Genomic DNA, 17,363 nt, shown 5'->3' with positions numbered 1-17,363 from the left:
GCTGGAGCCATGAGTCCCACCATGGCTTTGGTTGGTGGTTTAGTCCCTGGGAGCTCTCAGGGTACTAGTTAGTTCATATTGTTGTTCGTCCTAAGGGGCTGCAAACCCTTCAACTCCTTGGGTCCTTATTCTAGCTCCTTCACTGGGGACCCTGTGCTCAGTCCAATGGATAAACAGGTGGAGCAGTCTCTGGATTGTCCTTCCTTCAGTCTCTGCTCCATAGTTTGTCTCTGCAACTCCTTCCATGGGTATTTTGTTCCCCCTTCTGAGAAAGAACTAAGTATCCACACTTTGGTCTTCCTTCTTCTTAAGTTTCTTGTGGCTTGTGGATAGTATTTTGGGTATTCCAAGCTTCTCGGCTAATGTCCACTTATCAGAGAGTGCATACATGTGTGTTCTTTTGTGACTAAGTTACCTCACTCAGCACAATGGAGTACTACTCAGCTATTAAAAACAATGAATTTATGAAATTCTCAGGGAAATTCATGTCACTCTTACCACATAGTTATATTAAAAAGGAGTTCATAAGGAGTCAATTAAATATCTAACGATGTAATTTTATGTAGTTCACCAAGTTCCCTAAGAGAAGAAAATGTTGCAAATTTGTGTCTTGTCTATCTGAAATAAGATGGTAATAATCTACAGGTTCCTTTCTACCTCTCTTTCCTCCTTTCTTCCTTCCTTCCTTCCTTCCTTCCTTCCTTCCTTCCTTTCTTTCTTTCTTTCTTCCTTTCTTTCTTTCTTTCTCTTTCTTCCTTCCTTTCTTTCTTTCTTTCTTCCTTTCTTTCTTTCTTTCTTTCTTTCTTTCTTAATAACTACATGAACTCAATCAAATCAAGATAAAATTCACCTAGTGATTTTTCTGTTGAATTTTAATTTTCATGTCCTTCATTGTTCTTACAAATATGCTCAGTGTATCCTATTTTGAAAGCCTGAGTTCTTTATTTTATATATTCTGATTTGGAGTAGGTTTAGTTTTGAGATATTGCTGAATTTCTGTCTAATTTGGTATACATGCTACCAGGATTTCTAACATTTTAATTAATTTCTTTGCAATTCACCTTGGAAATGTAACAATAGTGAAAGCCAATAGAATGAAAATTATCACTTAGGCATTCAGAGGCAGACATTGCACTTCAATTTTATTATTTAAACCGATGGATACAAGACATAACTTTTCAAGAGGATAAAAGATGATTTTATATGAGTCATTAAGTATCCATATTATATTTCACATGAGCTTGTTAACAAAATATCTAGTATCGAGGATGAATATCAATTATTTATAAACCAAAATGAAACATTACAATCAGATTAATATTTATAGTGATCACATATAAAACCTATTTAACTTACATGTATCTTCAGTATAATTTTTGCCAGTAGAGTAAAAGTAGTACTAGCATATTATTTTAAATGAATTTTAATTGGAAAGATAATTTCTTTATAATAATTGGAAGTTATTTATTATGCAATGTTTCATCTTACCCCAAATTAGGCACTAAGGTTATGTATATCAAAGCATACATTCATTTTTCAATATTACCTTTGCTGTGTCTCAAATAATGAATTCAAGTAATATCAAGATGAGATTTACTCTTGTTCAGATGAAATAAATACATGATAAGCAATTCACTTATTCACACTACATTTTTTCTTATTTTTCTTCAGTTATTTTAAACTTTTACAAGGTAGAACTAATTCATTTTGTTTAAAAAAGTTTAGTAATACTTTAATTTTAGAACAACAATATAAATATTCTAATATATTTGGAACTATCTTAATGGTATTTAAATCTTATATGCATGAGCTACATTAGACGATCTAGAATGAAAAGGGAAAGGACCATTAGGACTATAATGAAAAATGACCCTTGATCTTTGCTCAAAGCCTAGGAAATGAGGGACAAATGAAAAATTATAGGCAGTTTTTTTTTTTTTTACAACAAGATCAATTTGAAGTTCTCATAGGTCTGGAAAAAAGAAAACCTAAAATCATGTTGTCTGAATACTCCCCAATATCCACCAGGAGCTGAGATCCTGAAGCAGTGCTGATTATGTGAAACTAGATACATGGAAACCAGGAATTTTTACTTACTTCACAACCCTGTGTCACTGAGTAAATTAGTGTCTCTTCTTCATTAAGCAACAAAGGGTCATTTTATGTCATTGTGTATGTGGAGGTGACAGTCTCTTCCCAAGTCATCTTGGCACCATCATATAGACTCATTTGTTAGACTGACATAAGGATTCTATGTGAGGAATAAGACAATATAAACAATAGCTCTATTCATCTAGAAAACAGATTCTCTTTATAGAAATGCCTTGGATGGCTGAACAGTACACTTAGGAAGGCTCAAGGACCCAAAGGCTGCCTTGACATGAATGTCCCCAGTCAGTGTGGACTCCTACTATGACAAGTAACCAAGGACTCTCACACAGCCACTCAGAAACATCACTGATACACATACTGAACCGGCACTGAAACCATCTACAAGTTTGTTTGTTTTTTTCAACGAGAATAAAAATTTAAAAACCACTCTGCTAAACATGGTCTATAATGTTGCATAAGAAAAATTAATAAATATTATAGCTTATTGACAGAGGAATTTGAAGATGCAAAATCTCCCTATATTTTCTAACATCTAGTATCTAAATGAATCTGCAATCACATTCATTTTATGTAACACTGTTACTTCAAGCCAACCTATTAAAATGAACTTGCTCATTGTTATTAAATGTAAATCATATAAGAACTTCAATGAAGTTCAAAATTACTCAGGTCACAGTTTTTCTATAACCTGTTGTCTGTTGCACACTGGTTTATCCTATCAGCACAGAAGCTTAAGAAGAAAGTCCAGATGTTGGAGGGTCATTGATTATAGTGACATTAAGTTTGTCCTAGATGCAAAGAAAGAAAGAACTGGATCATGTTCATCAACGCGGATATCTTACCTCAGCTCTTCATGTGGAAGGACATTACATGTAGGTGGATAGAGTGAAGCAAAAAAGTGGAAGATTCAAAAATGCTAATCTTACAATTTGAAGTTCTAATGAATATCCAAATATATGTAAATCACTCAAACACTTTACCTGTGATTTGCGATATTTCAGTACTATTCTGCTGAAACAAGAAAATATTTTCATTCCCTAGGACTGAAAATTATGCATCATAGATATCTTTTTCTTGTAAGTAATTCCTCAGTTTATATTTAATAAGCATCCACAGATAAGATTACAAACGGGAGTACTTTGTAAAATGTTGACAGTGTTGAGGCTGGAAAGAAAGCTAAGTCGGAAAGAAAGTGGACACTTCTTGATCAGAGGACCCCTTTGGTTCACAGTACCATGTCAGATGGCTCACAACTCCTTGTAACTCACCTCCAGTAGTCTCCTTCGGCACCTGCTCTCACATGTGCACACATACATGCACATACACACAAGTATACATACACATACATACTCACATACGCATACACAAACTCATGCAGATACAACTCACAAATACATATATACACACACAAATAATAAATCTTAAAAATAAAATAGTAAATATTAAATTACTTAGTATCATTGATGATTAAACAAAAATCATGCCTGAATTAAATAATTTGCTGCAAAAATTTTGCATTTATATATATTTGCATATTATATATACATATATATTATTTTTTATTCGACTTTTTGAGATTACAAAGTAACAATGAAGTTTCTAGCTAATTAAGAGTAAACATTAAAAATAAAGAACAAATAACAATGCATGCAGAGTTCTGAACAATGCAACAGCCCATAAGCTTTTCTAGAACACGGTGCTGCCCAGCCCTTGGGACTGCTCCAACTGCCTTTTCCTTCTGACCAATGGAGCAAACTAGCCCAAAGCTGTAAAACAGAATATTGTGATGCTATAAAAACCAAAAAGCGCAGTCCACACTGCACAGAGTCCTCAGCCTTCGTCATTTCAGCAGGCTATCCATGGTGGTTTCCTACCCATTTATTAAAAAGTGATAGACAACAGCTATAAACGTTTAGAAGCCACAAGCAGCGCAGCGGAAGCAAAGGGATGAAGCCATTTTCACTGTTAGCCTGGAGTTGCCTGACTAGCATCTGCATCACAGTCTCCCCAGCTTTGATGGGGCCCTTCTTATGACAACCTGGACACTTCAGCAGTAATGGAAAACAAAGGTTTTCAGGAAAAACTCACTCTTGCCCCCTGACTCAGTGGTTGATAAGAAAACTGTGCTTGAATATCTTTCACTGGATCTATTTCTCTCATAAAACAACACAAATTTCATCTGTGCCAAGTTCTTGAGATTTTAATTAAATCTAGAGTGTGAAAGAACCCTATAAAAATTCCAATTTTGTATTTATGTGCACAAACATATATATATTGTATATACATATAAGTATATGCATATATATATATATATATGGAGGGAATTCCAAATTAATTCACTTCAGCTCATAATTTTATTTCTGTTTTTTGTTCACATTATTCCTTTCTGGTACATATTTTGATATCTTAGAGTCCTGCTAACTTTAAAACAACTAATTATTCTATTTAGTTAGAGTTTCTGCCCTCTGAGTTTCAGGAGTCCCTCTGCTCCATCTTCCCTGACTTGGGATTACAGACATTAGCCACTGCACCTGCGTATTTAGGTGTTTATTAATGGCTCAGATTTAGGTGAGTACTCATGTTTATATGATAGGCACTTTACAGATGGAGCCATCTCCTGAGCCCTGGAAGATAAATCTTTTCTTCAAATGACTAATTGAACATTTCAGAAATAGTTTATAATCCATACAGTCAAGAAGAAAGTCAATATTAGGTGAGATTTTTCAAAAGTGAAGATTCACAGGATTGAGTAGGAGTTGGTGGAGGAGGGTGAACACGGCCAAATATATATGAAACTCTCCAAGAACTAGTAAAACTGCATATTCATATGAGATAAGTCCAGTTTGATGATAACAAAAAACGTAATAAAGTAAAATCATAATTTGTGACATAAAACTGTAAACTTGCAGGTTTGGTCTTTTAGTGGTACTTGTCCATCTTGTCCACATTATTCATCAATATGCATTGAACAGGATGTCCTAAAAATTGCATTTCTTTAAAACTTTATAAATTTTAAAACTCCTCATGACTCATCAGTTCTTTACACACAAGTATCATTTCCACATAAACCCACCCGTGCAGAATAAATGAAAACCCAGGAATGAATGCTCTACACAAAAGCAGGCTCATTTCCTTGCCGGTTGGTCCTGGCTGCTTTTGAGTGCACAGCCATTGCATCGTTACATTCACAGTAACAGTTTCAAAACCAACCATTTGAAAGTAGCGCTAGATGTTTGGACTCACAGTTTGTGATCTTCAGGGTCCTCTTGACTTCTCCACTTCCTGATCCCCCACAACCGTCTTCATCATCACAGTCTCCACTCGATGGCTCCAGCATGCCGCCACCGCTGCCTGGCTGAAGAAGCTCCCACTTGTTGGGTTTAGGTGATCGGCCCTGTAATAACTGAATATAGACAATAACGACACATTTATAAATAACACATGCACATTTTCTTAAACATTTCAGTAAGAAAATCAGAAATGAGAATGATTATCTTTTATGGATTCACTAATTAATTGTAGCTACCAAATTAAATCAAATCAAATCCTAACATGTCCCATTTTATTAAAAATATTAATAGCATAGTATAAAAATTTATTTTCTGTAAGGAAAGTGGCTATTTACTTTGCTTGTAAGGGCAAATGAAATTCATGAGAACTAAGAACTGAGAAGTTAAAAAAAAATGATTTGCAGGGATCTAAGTTGGACTTTAAATCTGCCCTGTACCATATACCATGTACCACATAGTTAACCTAAAGAGTGTCAAAAGGCTCTACACTTGTGTATGTCCAAAATATTCAATCTTTGATAGATTCTTTTTTGGACAAAGAGAACTTAGTGTCCAAAGAAATGTTTTAAAACATTTGAAATAATATCTGGATCAGTAAAAAAATGACAGACAAAATGTGGTATCTGGAAAGAGTACTATTCCACCTATTAACTCTAAAGTGAAGCTTTGGAAAACAAATCCAGGCCTTGTGCTTCTAAGTGGTTTGACTGAATGACCCTATACTTCTGAATAAACAATGTCTAACCACAGTCCACTGCATTGTTACACAATATGGACCTCACTCTGAAACCTTGGCTGAGAATCTTGTACCAGTTTATAACCTGACAATCCACAGTCACTTCAGACATGGTCACTTAAGACTTCGGCAAAAGTCAAGTATGTTGGAAAGACACATGTGTTGAATATTTTGACATTCTTTAGGTTAAAGTATATGATCCAATGCATATGGTTTAAAGATTTAAAGTCTGACTTACATTTTTGCAAATTGTATTTTTTTAACTTCATAGTTCTTAGTTGTCACGAATTTTATTTACTCTTACAAGCAATGTAAATGTAATACCTATTTCCCTTACAGACTAGAGATGCTATTAATATTTTTGATAATATAGGAAATGTTGCAACTTCTTCCCAATAACATAATGATATAAGTAAGAGAATAGTTCACTCACAGATAAGTCTTGCAAAAATAATCCCAGATGTGAGTTTTCCTTCTACAAGGTAGTTTGGGGGCACATGTGACCAAACATATATAGAAAGAGCACAGATACCATAAGGCAGTGTCCCTCTGTTGTCCACTTAATGGGCATTTAATTGTGATTCTTTGCAAAAGACAAGGAATGGAATTTCAGTAATTTCCCAAGAAGTGTTAGTAATGCACAAGAAGTGGTATTGAACTGGCAGCTACACATTCATCCAAATGAGAGCATCTCCTACTCAAGGAGCACGAAGAAGAAAATGATTACAACAAATATGCTTTCCATTAAGAATGCTTTTATCATGCAACTGGACCTGGAAGTTAATATAAATTCACAATTAAAAACTGACAGGTCACAAGTTCGAAACAGTTTTTTTCTCAATTTCTACTTTCCTAACTAAAACATATGAAAACAATGACCAAAACTTAAAAAAATTCTTCTTGCTTATTAGCAGTTCTCAAAGAACATGTCACTAGAGTTAAATTTAAAAGAATAACTTCCAATTGTGATGAATCAAGTGCTGTCCATCAGGGAAACTTCTTTATCAGAGACTTAAGAGGTTGTTATCTATGCTTGTTCCTGTTGTTGGGGGCAGGGCTGTTACAATGGAGAAATATGGATACAGAACTAACAACTACAACTCAACTGTGAATAGGTAGAGAGAAGCAGTTTCATTTTATAGTCCTTATCACTTATTATTCAACTGTCTATTTGTCAGGTAGTCAGCATAACCATAAGGGGCTTGGGCAATTGATATCCAAGATACTGAGATATGAATACTCATTTTAACATACTTTGCCAGAAAACATGGGTATGAGTGAATTCCTTGAATAACTAATTCAGCTTCCTTGCTTCTAAAATAATCACAAGATATCTGTGTGCCATTGTCATTTTATGAATAAAATATAAAAAATTTAATTTGAAAATAATGGTGAAATCATTAAAAAATGAATGCATCTGATATTACTATCTACTTTATTACATAGTCTATTACACTGTTATTTAAACACACAATATTAGTGTAAAGAATTATCTGATAATGAATCCAAGAATAAAGAAGACTTATGCGACAACTATAGCAAAAGTCTGATGATGTCTTGCCTCCTTCTTTGACACGTACATTCTTTACAAATTTTTTCCCATATCCATTTTATTTTCCTAAGAATTCTTCTAGTGTGTTACTAGGATCCAGGCCAGAACACAGACAAAATCTTACGAACAACAAAACATAAATTTGCATGATCCAACTCAAGGAATTTGATTTCAAAACAACAAACAGAAGTATGATCACTATAAAACATTACTGTTGTAAAAAAATAAAATAAAAACATTTGAGTTGAAAGTGATTTAAAATGTTAATTGTCTGAAAGTTATTCTTTGATTTAGAGCTGTTACTGCTCTAGATAATGTGGAACCTGGGAGAATGGAGCCTACAAATGAGGCATAATAAAGACTCATGCAATAACTACATTATTTATTGCAATTTATATTCTGAGGGCTAAGAGCAATCACAGAAGTAAAGTTCCCTTAACATTAAGCTATACACAATCAGAAGAACAAACATGTGTCAACAAAAATGTTTTCCATAGAGGCATATAAACAGTTAGTTGGATAACAGCAGCAGGCACTAATGAGTAACCTGAGGTAAGCTCACTCCCATCCACTACGCCTGGGAGGAGCACAAAAACATGTTTTCAAGAACAATTCCATGTTTTGAAGAAACTGAGGTCAGGAGATTCTCCTTTTCAAGCATTCTCACAAGCCACCAGAATTCTCTTCAAGTAACTCCATTCCTGGTCTGAGTTCGACAATGGCAGGTGATAAAAAAAACATGGGACATCACTTGTGACGTTTTCTATATTTGTTCCTAACTTTAGCATCAGTTGAGGAAATATCTAATACAGATAAATTCAAAATTTTAAGAAACAGTATTATATAAAGCTTTAATTTCTTTCAGATTATCTGTGCTGAGCCGATGTAGAAATAGACTTGCCACTTTAGTCCCTAGAACTGGGAATTTGATACACTGGCGGATATTTGATCACACCATGAACCCCAAGATTATGTTATTTACTGAAAAATACCTATTTCTAATTGTGTGGCTTAGCTCTTAGCACACACCTTTAATTCCTCTGGCAGGAATGCAGAAATGCCCTTGGTTCACACCTTTAATCCCCAACAAGGAAGGTAAAGTTTGTAGGAAGAAGGAACCATGAAGGAAAGCCCTAATTGAGTGGCAGACAGAGTGATGAACCAGAGAAAGAATTGACAGAATAGGAAAGCCAAGCTACTTAGAGAGAGAACAAGGCAGAGAGAAAAAGGAGGCAGTTTTACCATGAGAGTTTTACAGAAACAGGTTGAGTAGAGAATAAGCTAGACACAGGTAAAGACAGAATGAGCCAGAGAATGAGAATGAGACAGAAGATTAGAACAGATTTCCAGAGTTAGTTTGAAGCCCAGTAAAGCAAATATTCTAGAGGCTGAGAGAGAATCCATATTGAATCAGTCAGCTTGGAGAGGAGTTTGAGTGAAAACAGCTGAGTTGAATGAGCCAGGTAAAGTTCAGAACAAACTAAACAGTAAGTTTATTCAGCATCAAGTCTCAGAGGCTGAAAGCATTCCAGAATAAAATTAGATTGTATGGAGGTTAGAAGCTTATAGAACTAGACCTAAGTAGGCAGACAAAGGCAGCAAGTCTTCAATAGGAAAATAATGTAAGGAGAATAAAAGTTACATGTACAGCTGGTCACATTTCACAACTGACACTTCACATTTTCAGAGCTTATGTGAATATACTAACTCATTTATCAGACAGTTCAGGGTTTATCCAAACTTTCTGAGTAGAATTAATAGAATCAAATGAGTATTTTTTCCTTTTTATTTTTTTATTAGATATTTCCTTTATTTACATGTCATATGATATCTCCTTTCCTGGTTTCCCCTCAGAAAAATAAAATAAAACAAACAAACAAAAAACAAAAAGAAAAACAAACCCCTGTTCCCTCCCTGCTTCCCCTGCTCACCACCCCACCTTCTCCTGCTTACTGGCCCTGGTATTCCCTTACACTGGAGCATAGAACCTCTCCTCTGAGGCCAAGGGCCTCTCTACCCAATGATGACCAACTTGGCCATCCTCTGCTCTACACATGTTGCTGGAGTCCCCCCATGTGTACTCTTTGGTTAGAGTTTTAGTCCCTGGGAACTCTGAGGGTACTAGTTAGTTCATATTGTTATTCTTCCTAAGGAGCTGCAAACCCTTCAACTCCTTGGGTCCTTTCTCTAGCTCCTTCATTGGGGATCCTGTACTCAGTCCAATGGATGGCTGTGAGCCTCTACTTCTACTATCAAAGCCTCTCAGGAGACAGCTATATCAGGCTCCTGTCAGTCAGCACTTGCTGGCATCCACAGTAGTGTCTGGATTTGATGATTGAATATAGAAAGGATTCTGAGGTGGAGCAGTCTCTGGATTGTCGTTCCTTCAGTCTCTGCTCCATAGTTTGTCTCTGCAACTCCTTCCATGGGTAATTTGTTCCCCCTTCTAAGAAGGAATGAAGTATCCACACTTTGGTCTTCCTTCTTGAGTTTCTTGTGGTTTGTGGATTGTACTTTGTGTATTCTAATCTTCTGGGCTAATATCCACTGATCAGAGAGTACATACCACGTGTATTCTTTTGGGATTTGGTTACCTCACTCAGGATGATATTTTCTAGATCTATCCATTTCCCCCAAAATTTCATAAATTCATTGTTTTTAATAGCTGAGTAGTACTCCATTGTGTAGATGTACCACATTTTCTGTATTCATTCCTCTGTTGAGGGACATCTGGGCTGTTTCTAGTTTCTGGCTATTATAAATAAGGCTGCTATGAACATAGTGGAGCATGTGTCCTTATTACATGTTGGAGCATCAAATCAGTATATATATATATCTATATTTTTGGTTTTTTGAGACAGAGTTTTCTGTGTAGCCCTGGCTGTCCTGGAGCTCACTTTGTAGACCAGGCTGGCCTCGAACTCTGCCTGCCTCTGCCTCCTAAGTGCTGGGGTTAAAGGCGTGCCCACCACTGCCCAGCTAAATCAGTATTTTTAAAGATAAGCATTTTCCCCTAGCTGTTACAAGGGACAGACAATAGAATCAGGAGCGTTTGGGAAGCTAGACACAGGAAATCACAGTATATGAAAGTAGACAATCTGGTTTTTATCAAGAACATAAAGGGTCCCATGACAGACGATTGATGACATAAAGTCTCTAGGAACTAGGAATAGAGTGATCCCCAGTGGGGAATTCTTGTTGTTCCCTGGAATGGATTACTCCTCAGGCCTTCTAAATCAACTCAGATGTGGCCAGCCACTTGATTTCAGCTGCATGAAAACATGAGCTCAGTGCTGATCTAACAAAAAGATGCTGCCTCGAACTGCTAAATGTATAGTCATTTGTGTCCTACCAAATGTAATATATTCACATGTTCACAGTCATATATACATACATATATAATATGTTATATATAATGAATGTATGTATGTGTATGTATATGTGCCTACACATGTACATAGTGTACATATATTTTTATGTATGTATGTATATATATATATATGGGTGTATATGTATATACGTGTACATATTCTTATATGTAATATATGTATGTGCATATATGCATTATATTTTTATATATATACACACAAGTATATATATACAAATGTTATAATGTTATATACAAATATATATAATACACACATATACATATATATATTTCTCTACCATATTCTTTAGAATAAGATGACCCTCTTGTAAAAATTATACCCTTAGGTACAACTTATCACATGTGAACATTACATATGTTTTAATTTTCTCCAATTTGTTGTAATTCTCTTAGTTTCTGTGTCATATGTATGAGATAATGCTGCTACTTCTATGATGGTAATCCCCTATTCTCCAAAAAACCCAGGATCTCTCACTCCACTGACCATCCCAGATCAAGCCTCACTTGCTAATAGGATTATCTTCCTTTGCTAAGCATGGAGAATATGTATTATATATTTAATTTCTCAAAGAATAATTTGCTTTATCATTTTTTTATTCATATGGGCAATAGGTACCCATTTCTATTTATTCGATGGAATGTGACTGTCACCTTGACTGGATTGGGAAGGGCCTGAGTTGTTAGGACAGCACAGACCTGACTGCCTGATGATGCATTTCTAGAGCACGACGGACGGCTCTGATTTGATGGATCTGAGCAGGCCACAAGAGGACAAGAACTGTCAGAGGAAGTGCAAGCCACAGGGAGTGCTCAGGTAGCAGGAATGCGCTCAGGTAGCGGGAATCGGGAATGCGCTCAGGTAGCGGGAATGCGCTCAGGTAGTAGGAATGCGCTCAGGTAGCAGGATGCTTTGCCACAGCTCCTTCCTGCTTAGCTTCCGCTCTGCTTCTTCTTCATGATGACATGCTTCCTTTTGTATATCCCTTTCATAATGCAAACCTCTAAAACTGTGAGCAAAATGGTCCTTCCTTTCTTTAAATTGTTCATATCAGCTACTTTATCATACTGATGAGAAGAATCCACCACATAGAAACATTTGGTTAAAAGCAAGCATCCTTAGCTTTTCGAAGGGAACCTCTAACAGACTGTGCCCTAACTTCTCAATAGAATACAGTTTAGTTGTTATGTACAGTCGCTGTGCTCACTAGTTTGTCTGCAGCCAGAAAGAGGAGGATTACTATTGTACAATGAAACCAACTGTCTCTATTCACATTTCATTACACTTATCTTACCTCATCCCGCACTGCAAAGGGCATTGCTTCTCACCCACTAGCACAATATTTTCTCCAAATCAATACTTCCACCATCTCATTTTTTTTTTACCCTTAAAGCACTTTCATGTGATTTATTTTAAAAAATCACCACAATGATGACAATAACAACAGAACCCTGGTTCTCAAATGTGTCTAGATAGGTGGAACCCTCTGTCCAGATGACCAAGTCATGTGGAGGAGGAAGGGTGAGCTGCTTTGCAGTTTCATAGTATGGCCCTTCTTGATTTGTTCAAATTAAAGTTTGTTAGAAATTCCACAAGAAGCAATCTTGTCTCCTTGGGATTCATCTAGCATTTTTCAAATTTACATAAGCAGATTGCCTGTCCTCAATCACTTGGTACAAACTAATATACACCTAGAAATGAGGGCAATGTTAAATGTAAACTGTGGCCTGCCAGTCCAGGTCCCATGGAATTGTACTGTGTTAGATTGGATTCATTTGAAAGTATTCTAAGTGTAGTTCTTCAGAACAGTATGGCTATTCTCAGGAAAATATATTTGTGTTGTATCCCTCTCACTTCTTACTCTGCTTTCCATGGGAAACACGGCCTTCCCTTTTCTGTAACTCATCATAGTGAATCTAGCATTCAAGGTCGAATATCTCCTATCCTACATATATTTCTGTGACTTTATTAACAAAACACAGTAAAACGCTGTGCCATTAATTGGTATTGAATCCACATTTTGAGACCATGTCATAAAGTCTTCATAAGTAGTCCATTTCTCAGAGGTGAAGTCAGGATTTAACTTTCTGCATCTTCATCATCATATGTAACTATTATGGGAAATGTATAATAATATTGATAAATAATATTATTTCTCTGGGAATACTTCATTATGTGTATCCTGTCATTAATGGCCTGTATATAAAATTAGGGTTAGTAGAATGTTATCACTTTTCTTCGGACATCATCAATGGGAGGGAGTTCTAGAATAACTGGGTCCATTCTTGATGGTGGCAAAATTGGTTCACTTATCCAGCCGATAGCATTAATTGTTCATATGTTATATAATGAGTATTTTCTAAGATAAATAGTCTTCACTAAAGAAAAGGGTGCTGTCTTAGAAAGGATTCATATGTGGTTTAATTCCAAGAAGGCATTTTAAAATGTTCTATAAGACAAAATTAAAAAAAAATAAAACAATCAGAAAATTAGAAAAGGTACCAAAGGCAAATTTTATACTTTGCTAATTTATTGTCTTTGTCTTTTTTTAAAAAAAAGGAGTAATTTTAAATAAGCTCATTTTTAAGGCCCTGAAGACTTCTAAGAATTTGTTTAACTAAACATTTGAAGAAGATGCATTTCTTAAATGTTTGTGTTCTCTGTATTTGTTACTACAAGCAGAAAAGAGAGAGGTGCTCACATTACATTTTTAAGTTAATCAATATAATTCTTTTGACTAAGATCTATGTTAAAATAGTTTCAAAAGTGATTCCGTTCCTTTGTTTGAGTGTTTGTTTGTTGTTTTTAGAGTAGAAATAAAACTTTAGATTTGCCTTGTCGTCATCATGGCAACCTGCCTTCCTCCTTCCCTAGTCTTCCACAGAAGACTCCATTTGTCTTTCTTCAATCCTTAAAAGATGGGGTAGGTTTTATTTTCCTTGGGGCTATTGCACCATCCTCATGGGCAAGTACCATTTCACATATCCTTCTTGAACCAAGCTTTGGAAATCAGTCAAAGACAAACTTATCTCTACTCCCCTCTTTTCACCATGGCCCCTTGGTCCTTGAGGCCAGTGAACTCTCAGACTGCAGCTCCTAATAAATCTGCCTTGAACCTAATCTAATCTGGCTTTCATTTGCTCATTTCCCAAGTGGTGGAGATATAACCTATCTATGTGTATTTAAAGAAACATAACAACGTGAATCTATACATTAAAAATGGTGGCTATTTCAATGTGACCCATGAAAATCAGTCAGATTATGAGGGCAGTTATTTACCAAAACTTTATCTCCATTTCTATCACACACAACATGAATACCATTCACTGAGGAAGACATGTTGTGTGGATGATTTAAAACTTAAAATCACAAATAAATTTACCACTATTGTTCTGGCGCTATGCTGTCTGACTCTGTAAAATAGGGTAAAAGTTTTGTTTGCTTTAATAGGTGTTATTTGTGATATGTGGTGTAGACTTTTAGCACAGTATAAGCACTTAGTGATGGCTCTTTAACTTTATCCTCATTATCATTGTAAGAGAGGTGCCTGATCGTCCTGTACCAATCCTCTTTGGAAGATGGGAACCCACATGGGGGTAAAGCCCAGCATCTACTGCTCAGGATGCTTTAGCTTTGACATCCCAGCCTGCCCAAAGCAGAGATGATTAAGTTTTAAGATTTTAACTTATTCCCTATCAGGGATGGTAAAAATTCAACTAATACATTCATATTTATACAACAATTACAACTGAAGAAAGGACATGGCTTTGAGTGCCAGCCACACATTAACTGTGTGCCTTAGGCAAATCACTTAAGCCTATTAAAACTCATTTTATTCTGATGAATAAAAGTGCCTGGGAAAGCAGTTTATCCACTCTAAAAGCACCACACTCCTTCACAGGACACTGCACATGACCACACATCCATAAAATTGGGAGACAACAGAGTGAGAACCAAATGGAAAAACACTGTTCTTCCTTACCCCAATGCCATACAGTTTGTGCAGGCAGCCGATTAGCTGAAAATCGTCATCTTGATGACTGATGCGTCCTGCTTGGGTTTAATTGGTTTAGGAAGCTCATTAGGGAGGCTTTCTTACAGGGGTGTTTTGGCGGATAGACTCTAAGGCAACTGCACTTCTTTCAGCTGCTGGATTAATCTCTCAATAGACTCGACTTTCATTTTACAGTGTGGCAACATCTCACCTTTGCAAGAGCCTGTCAGACACTTGTAATGAGATGTGTCATAGGCTGGCTGGCTCACAGGTATAGTACATGTGCTATGAGAGAGAAACACTCATGGTACTATAAACAAACTCCAAACCTAAGAGCAGAATAATACAGTTTAAAACACTTTATGCGATGCCAAATCTTTAGTCATTTTTTTTTTCTCTCATAGTCCTTCATGGAGGTGTATAAGGAGTAAATACGTGTTAAGGATGTGTTAGTCTCAACAAGTCATCGCATTCATCCATTCAACATAAATGCAGAAAATATGTAATTTTATACTAATGATAAGAATGAGCAGAGAAACATCAAAATGTTAATTGAATAATTGTAATGAGGAAACAAAAAATAGATGAAAAAATCCAAGGCTAATAAAAGGTTGTAAATAACATGTTTTGTATACTGGCTGAAATAATCTTATATATATGTGTACATGACCATGGAAACTATAAATGGAAGAACATGTAAACAGAGATGCATTAGTCTGATAGCAAAAACTAATCCAGTTTTGATTAAAAGATACTGACATTTTTACTTTCATGTAGAGAAAGAATGGAGGTTATATTTTAAAATTGGAACTCTGATCCAAATTCCTTATGGCCAAATTTTTCTCACCCTGTGGACTGAAATGAGCCATCAAATCTCTTCATAGAACCTGCTCAGTTCATTTCCTTTGCAACCTAATGTCCCTTCCCCTAAACCTCTAATCTCACATCTACCCCTACTAGACCCAACTCCAATTCACTTTCTACGTCCTTATTAAGAGAATTAAAAGCCAGCCAGGTGGTGGTACATGCCTTTAATCCCAGCACTTGGGAGGCAGAGGCAGGTGGGTTTCTGAGTTCGAGGCCAGCCTGATCTACAGAGTGAGTTCCAGGGCTACACAGAAAAACCCTGTCTTAAAAAACAAACAAACAAACAAAGAGAATTAAAATCATTTGTACTTGACCAATGCAGATGCAGATACAGCCAACCATTAGACTGAGACTGGGATTCCCAATGGATGAGCTAGGGGAAGGACTGAAGGAGCTGAAGGGGATTTCAACCCCATAGGAAGAACAATATCAACTAACTGACTGGACCACCCAGAGCTCCCAGGGACTAAACCACCAACCAAAGAGATCCATGACTACAGCTATATATGGAGCAGAGGATGGCCCTATCTGACATGAATGGCAGGGGAGGTCCTTGGTCCTGTGGAGGTTTGATGCCCCAGCATAGGGGGATGCTCTGGTGGTGAGGCAGGAGTGGATGAGTGGATAGAGGAACACCCTCATGAAGGCAAAGAGGAGGGGGAAAGGGTATGGGATGGGGGATTGTGGAGGAGTTACCAGGAAAGAGGATATCATTTGGAGTGTAAATGAATAAAAGTACTAATTAAAAAAAAATAAAATCATTTTTACAAAGGACTCCTATGGCTGCTCTTTCAGATTTAGAAAACATTTTACCCATAAACCTGAATGCTGCAACTCTCCAGTCCTGTATTTTCAACAACAGTAAAACCTTTGTGGACTGTTCAACCTATAAAGCCAAGCACATTTTACACAATGTCATGTTGTGTTAGGTTGACCAGACACAGAAGTCACGTCTGTAGAGTTTCTTGTCAGGGTTGGCTTTACATTTGAGCTCTCTGATCTCTGTCTCTGTTGTGCCAGTAATTTGAAAGGTCACTGTTCTGTTGGCATTTGGCTTATGCAACCCAGGCTGGCAATTTTCAAAAGTCTTGTGATTTCTGTAAAATGAACACTGAAGTAAAAAACAAAAAAACAAAATAAAATAAAAACCAAAAAAACAAAAAGAAACAGAAACAAAAGGTTTTCTAATTTTACTCTCTAAGCTGTGATACTGCACTTAAGTCTTTTAATCTTCTTCCCACACAAAAGCTTTGTTTTCCACCCCCATCCCTGATATTCATCTACAACTCAAAATGTGCCTTCTCCCATCTTCTAAACCACTGTTTATAAAAGATTGAATAAGTGTATTATGAATTTTTATTCTAATCTAAACTCTGGATATCTTTGCAGTATTGAAGCAGAAATGAACTTAGTTTTAAAACAATAA

General features: G+C 36.2%; 1 protein-coding gene across 2 annotated transcripts in view; it reads right to left on the bottom strand.

Annotated features, from left to right (window-relative positions):
- Gpc5 (glypican 5) overlaps positions 1-17,363 on the bottom strand; it is a 1,368,055-nt gene that overhangs the window by 685,592 nt on the left and 665,100 nt on the right. For both annotated transcript variants that reach the window (XM_031362935.1, XM_031362937.1), the window contains exon 7: positions 5,356-5,515. In XM_031362935.1, the coding sequence (XP_031218795.1) occupies positions 5,356-5,515 (160 nt within the window). The remainder of the gene's footprint in view (positions 1-5,355; positions 5,516-17,363) is intronic.

Source organism: Mastomys coucha, unplaced genomic scaffold (genome assembly GCF_008632895.1).
Source record: "Mastomys coucha isolate ucsf_1 unplaced genomic scaffold, UCSF_Mcou_1 pScaffold9, whole genome shotgun sequence".
Taxonomy (NCBI): domain Eukaryota; kingdom Metazoa; phylum Chordata; class Mammalia; order Rodentia; family Muridae; genus Mastomys; species Mastomys coucha.
Note: the sequence above shows the minus strand (reverse complement) of the source record. Positions and strands in the feature narration are given on the sequence as shown.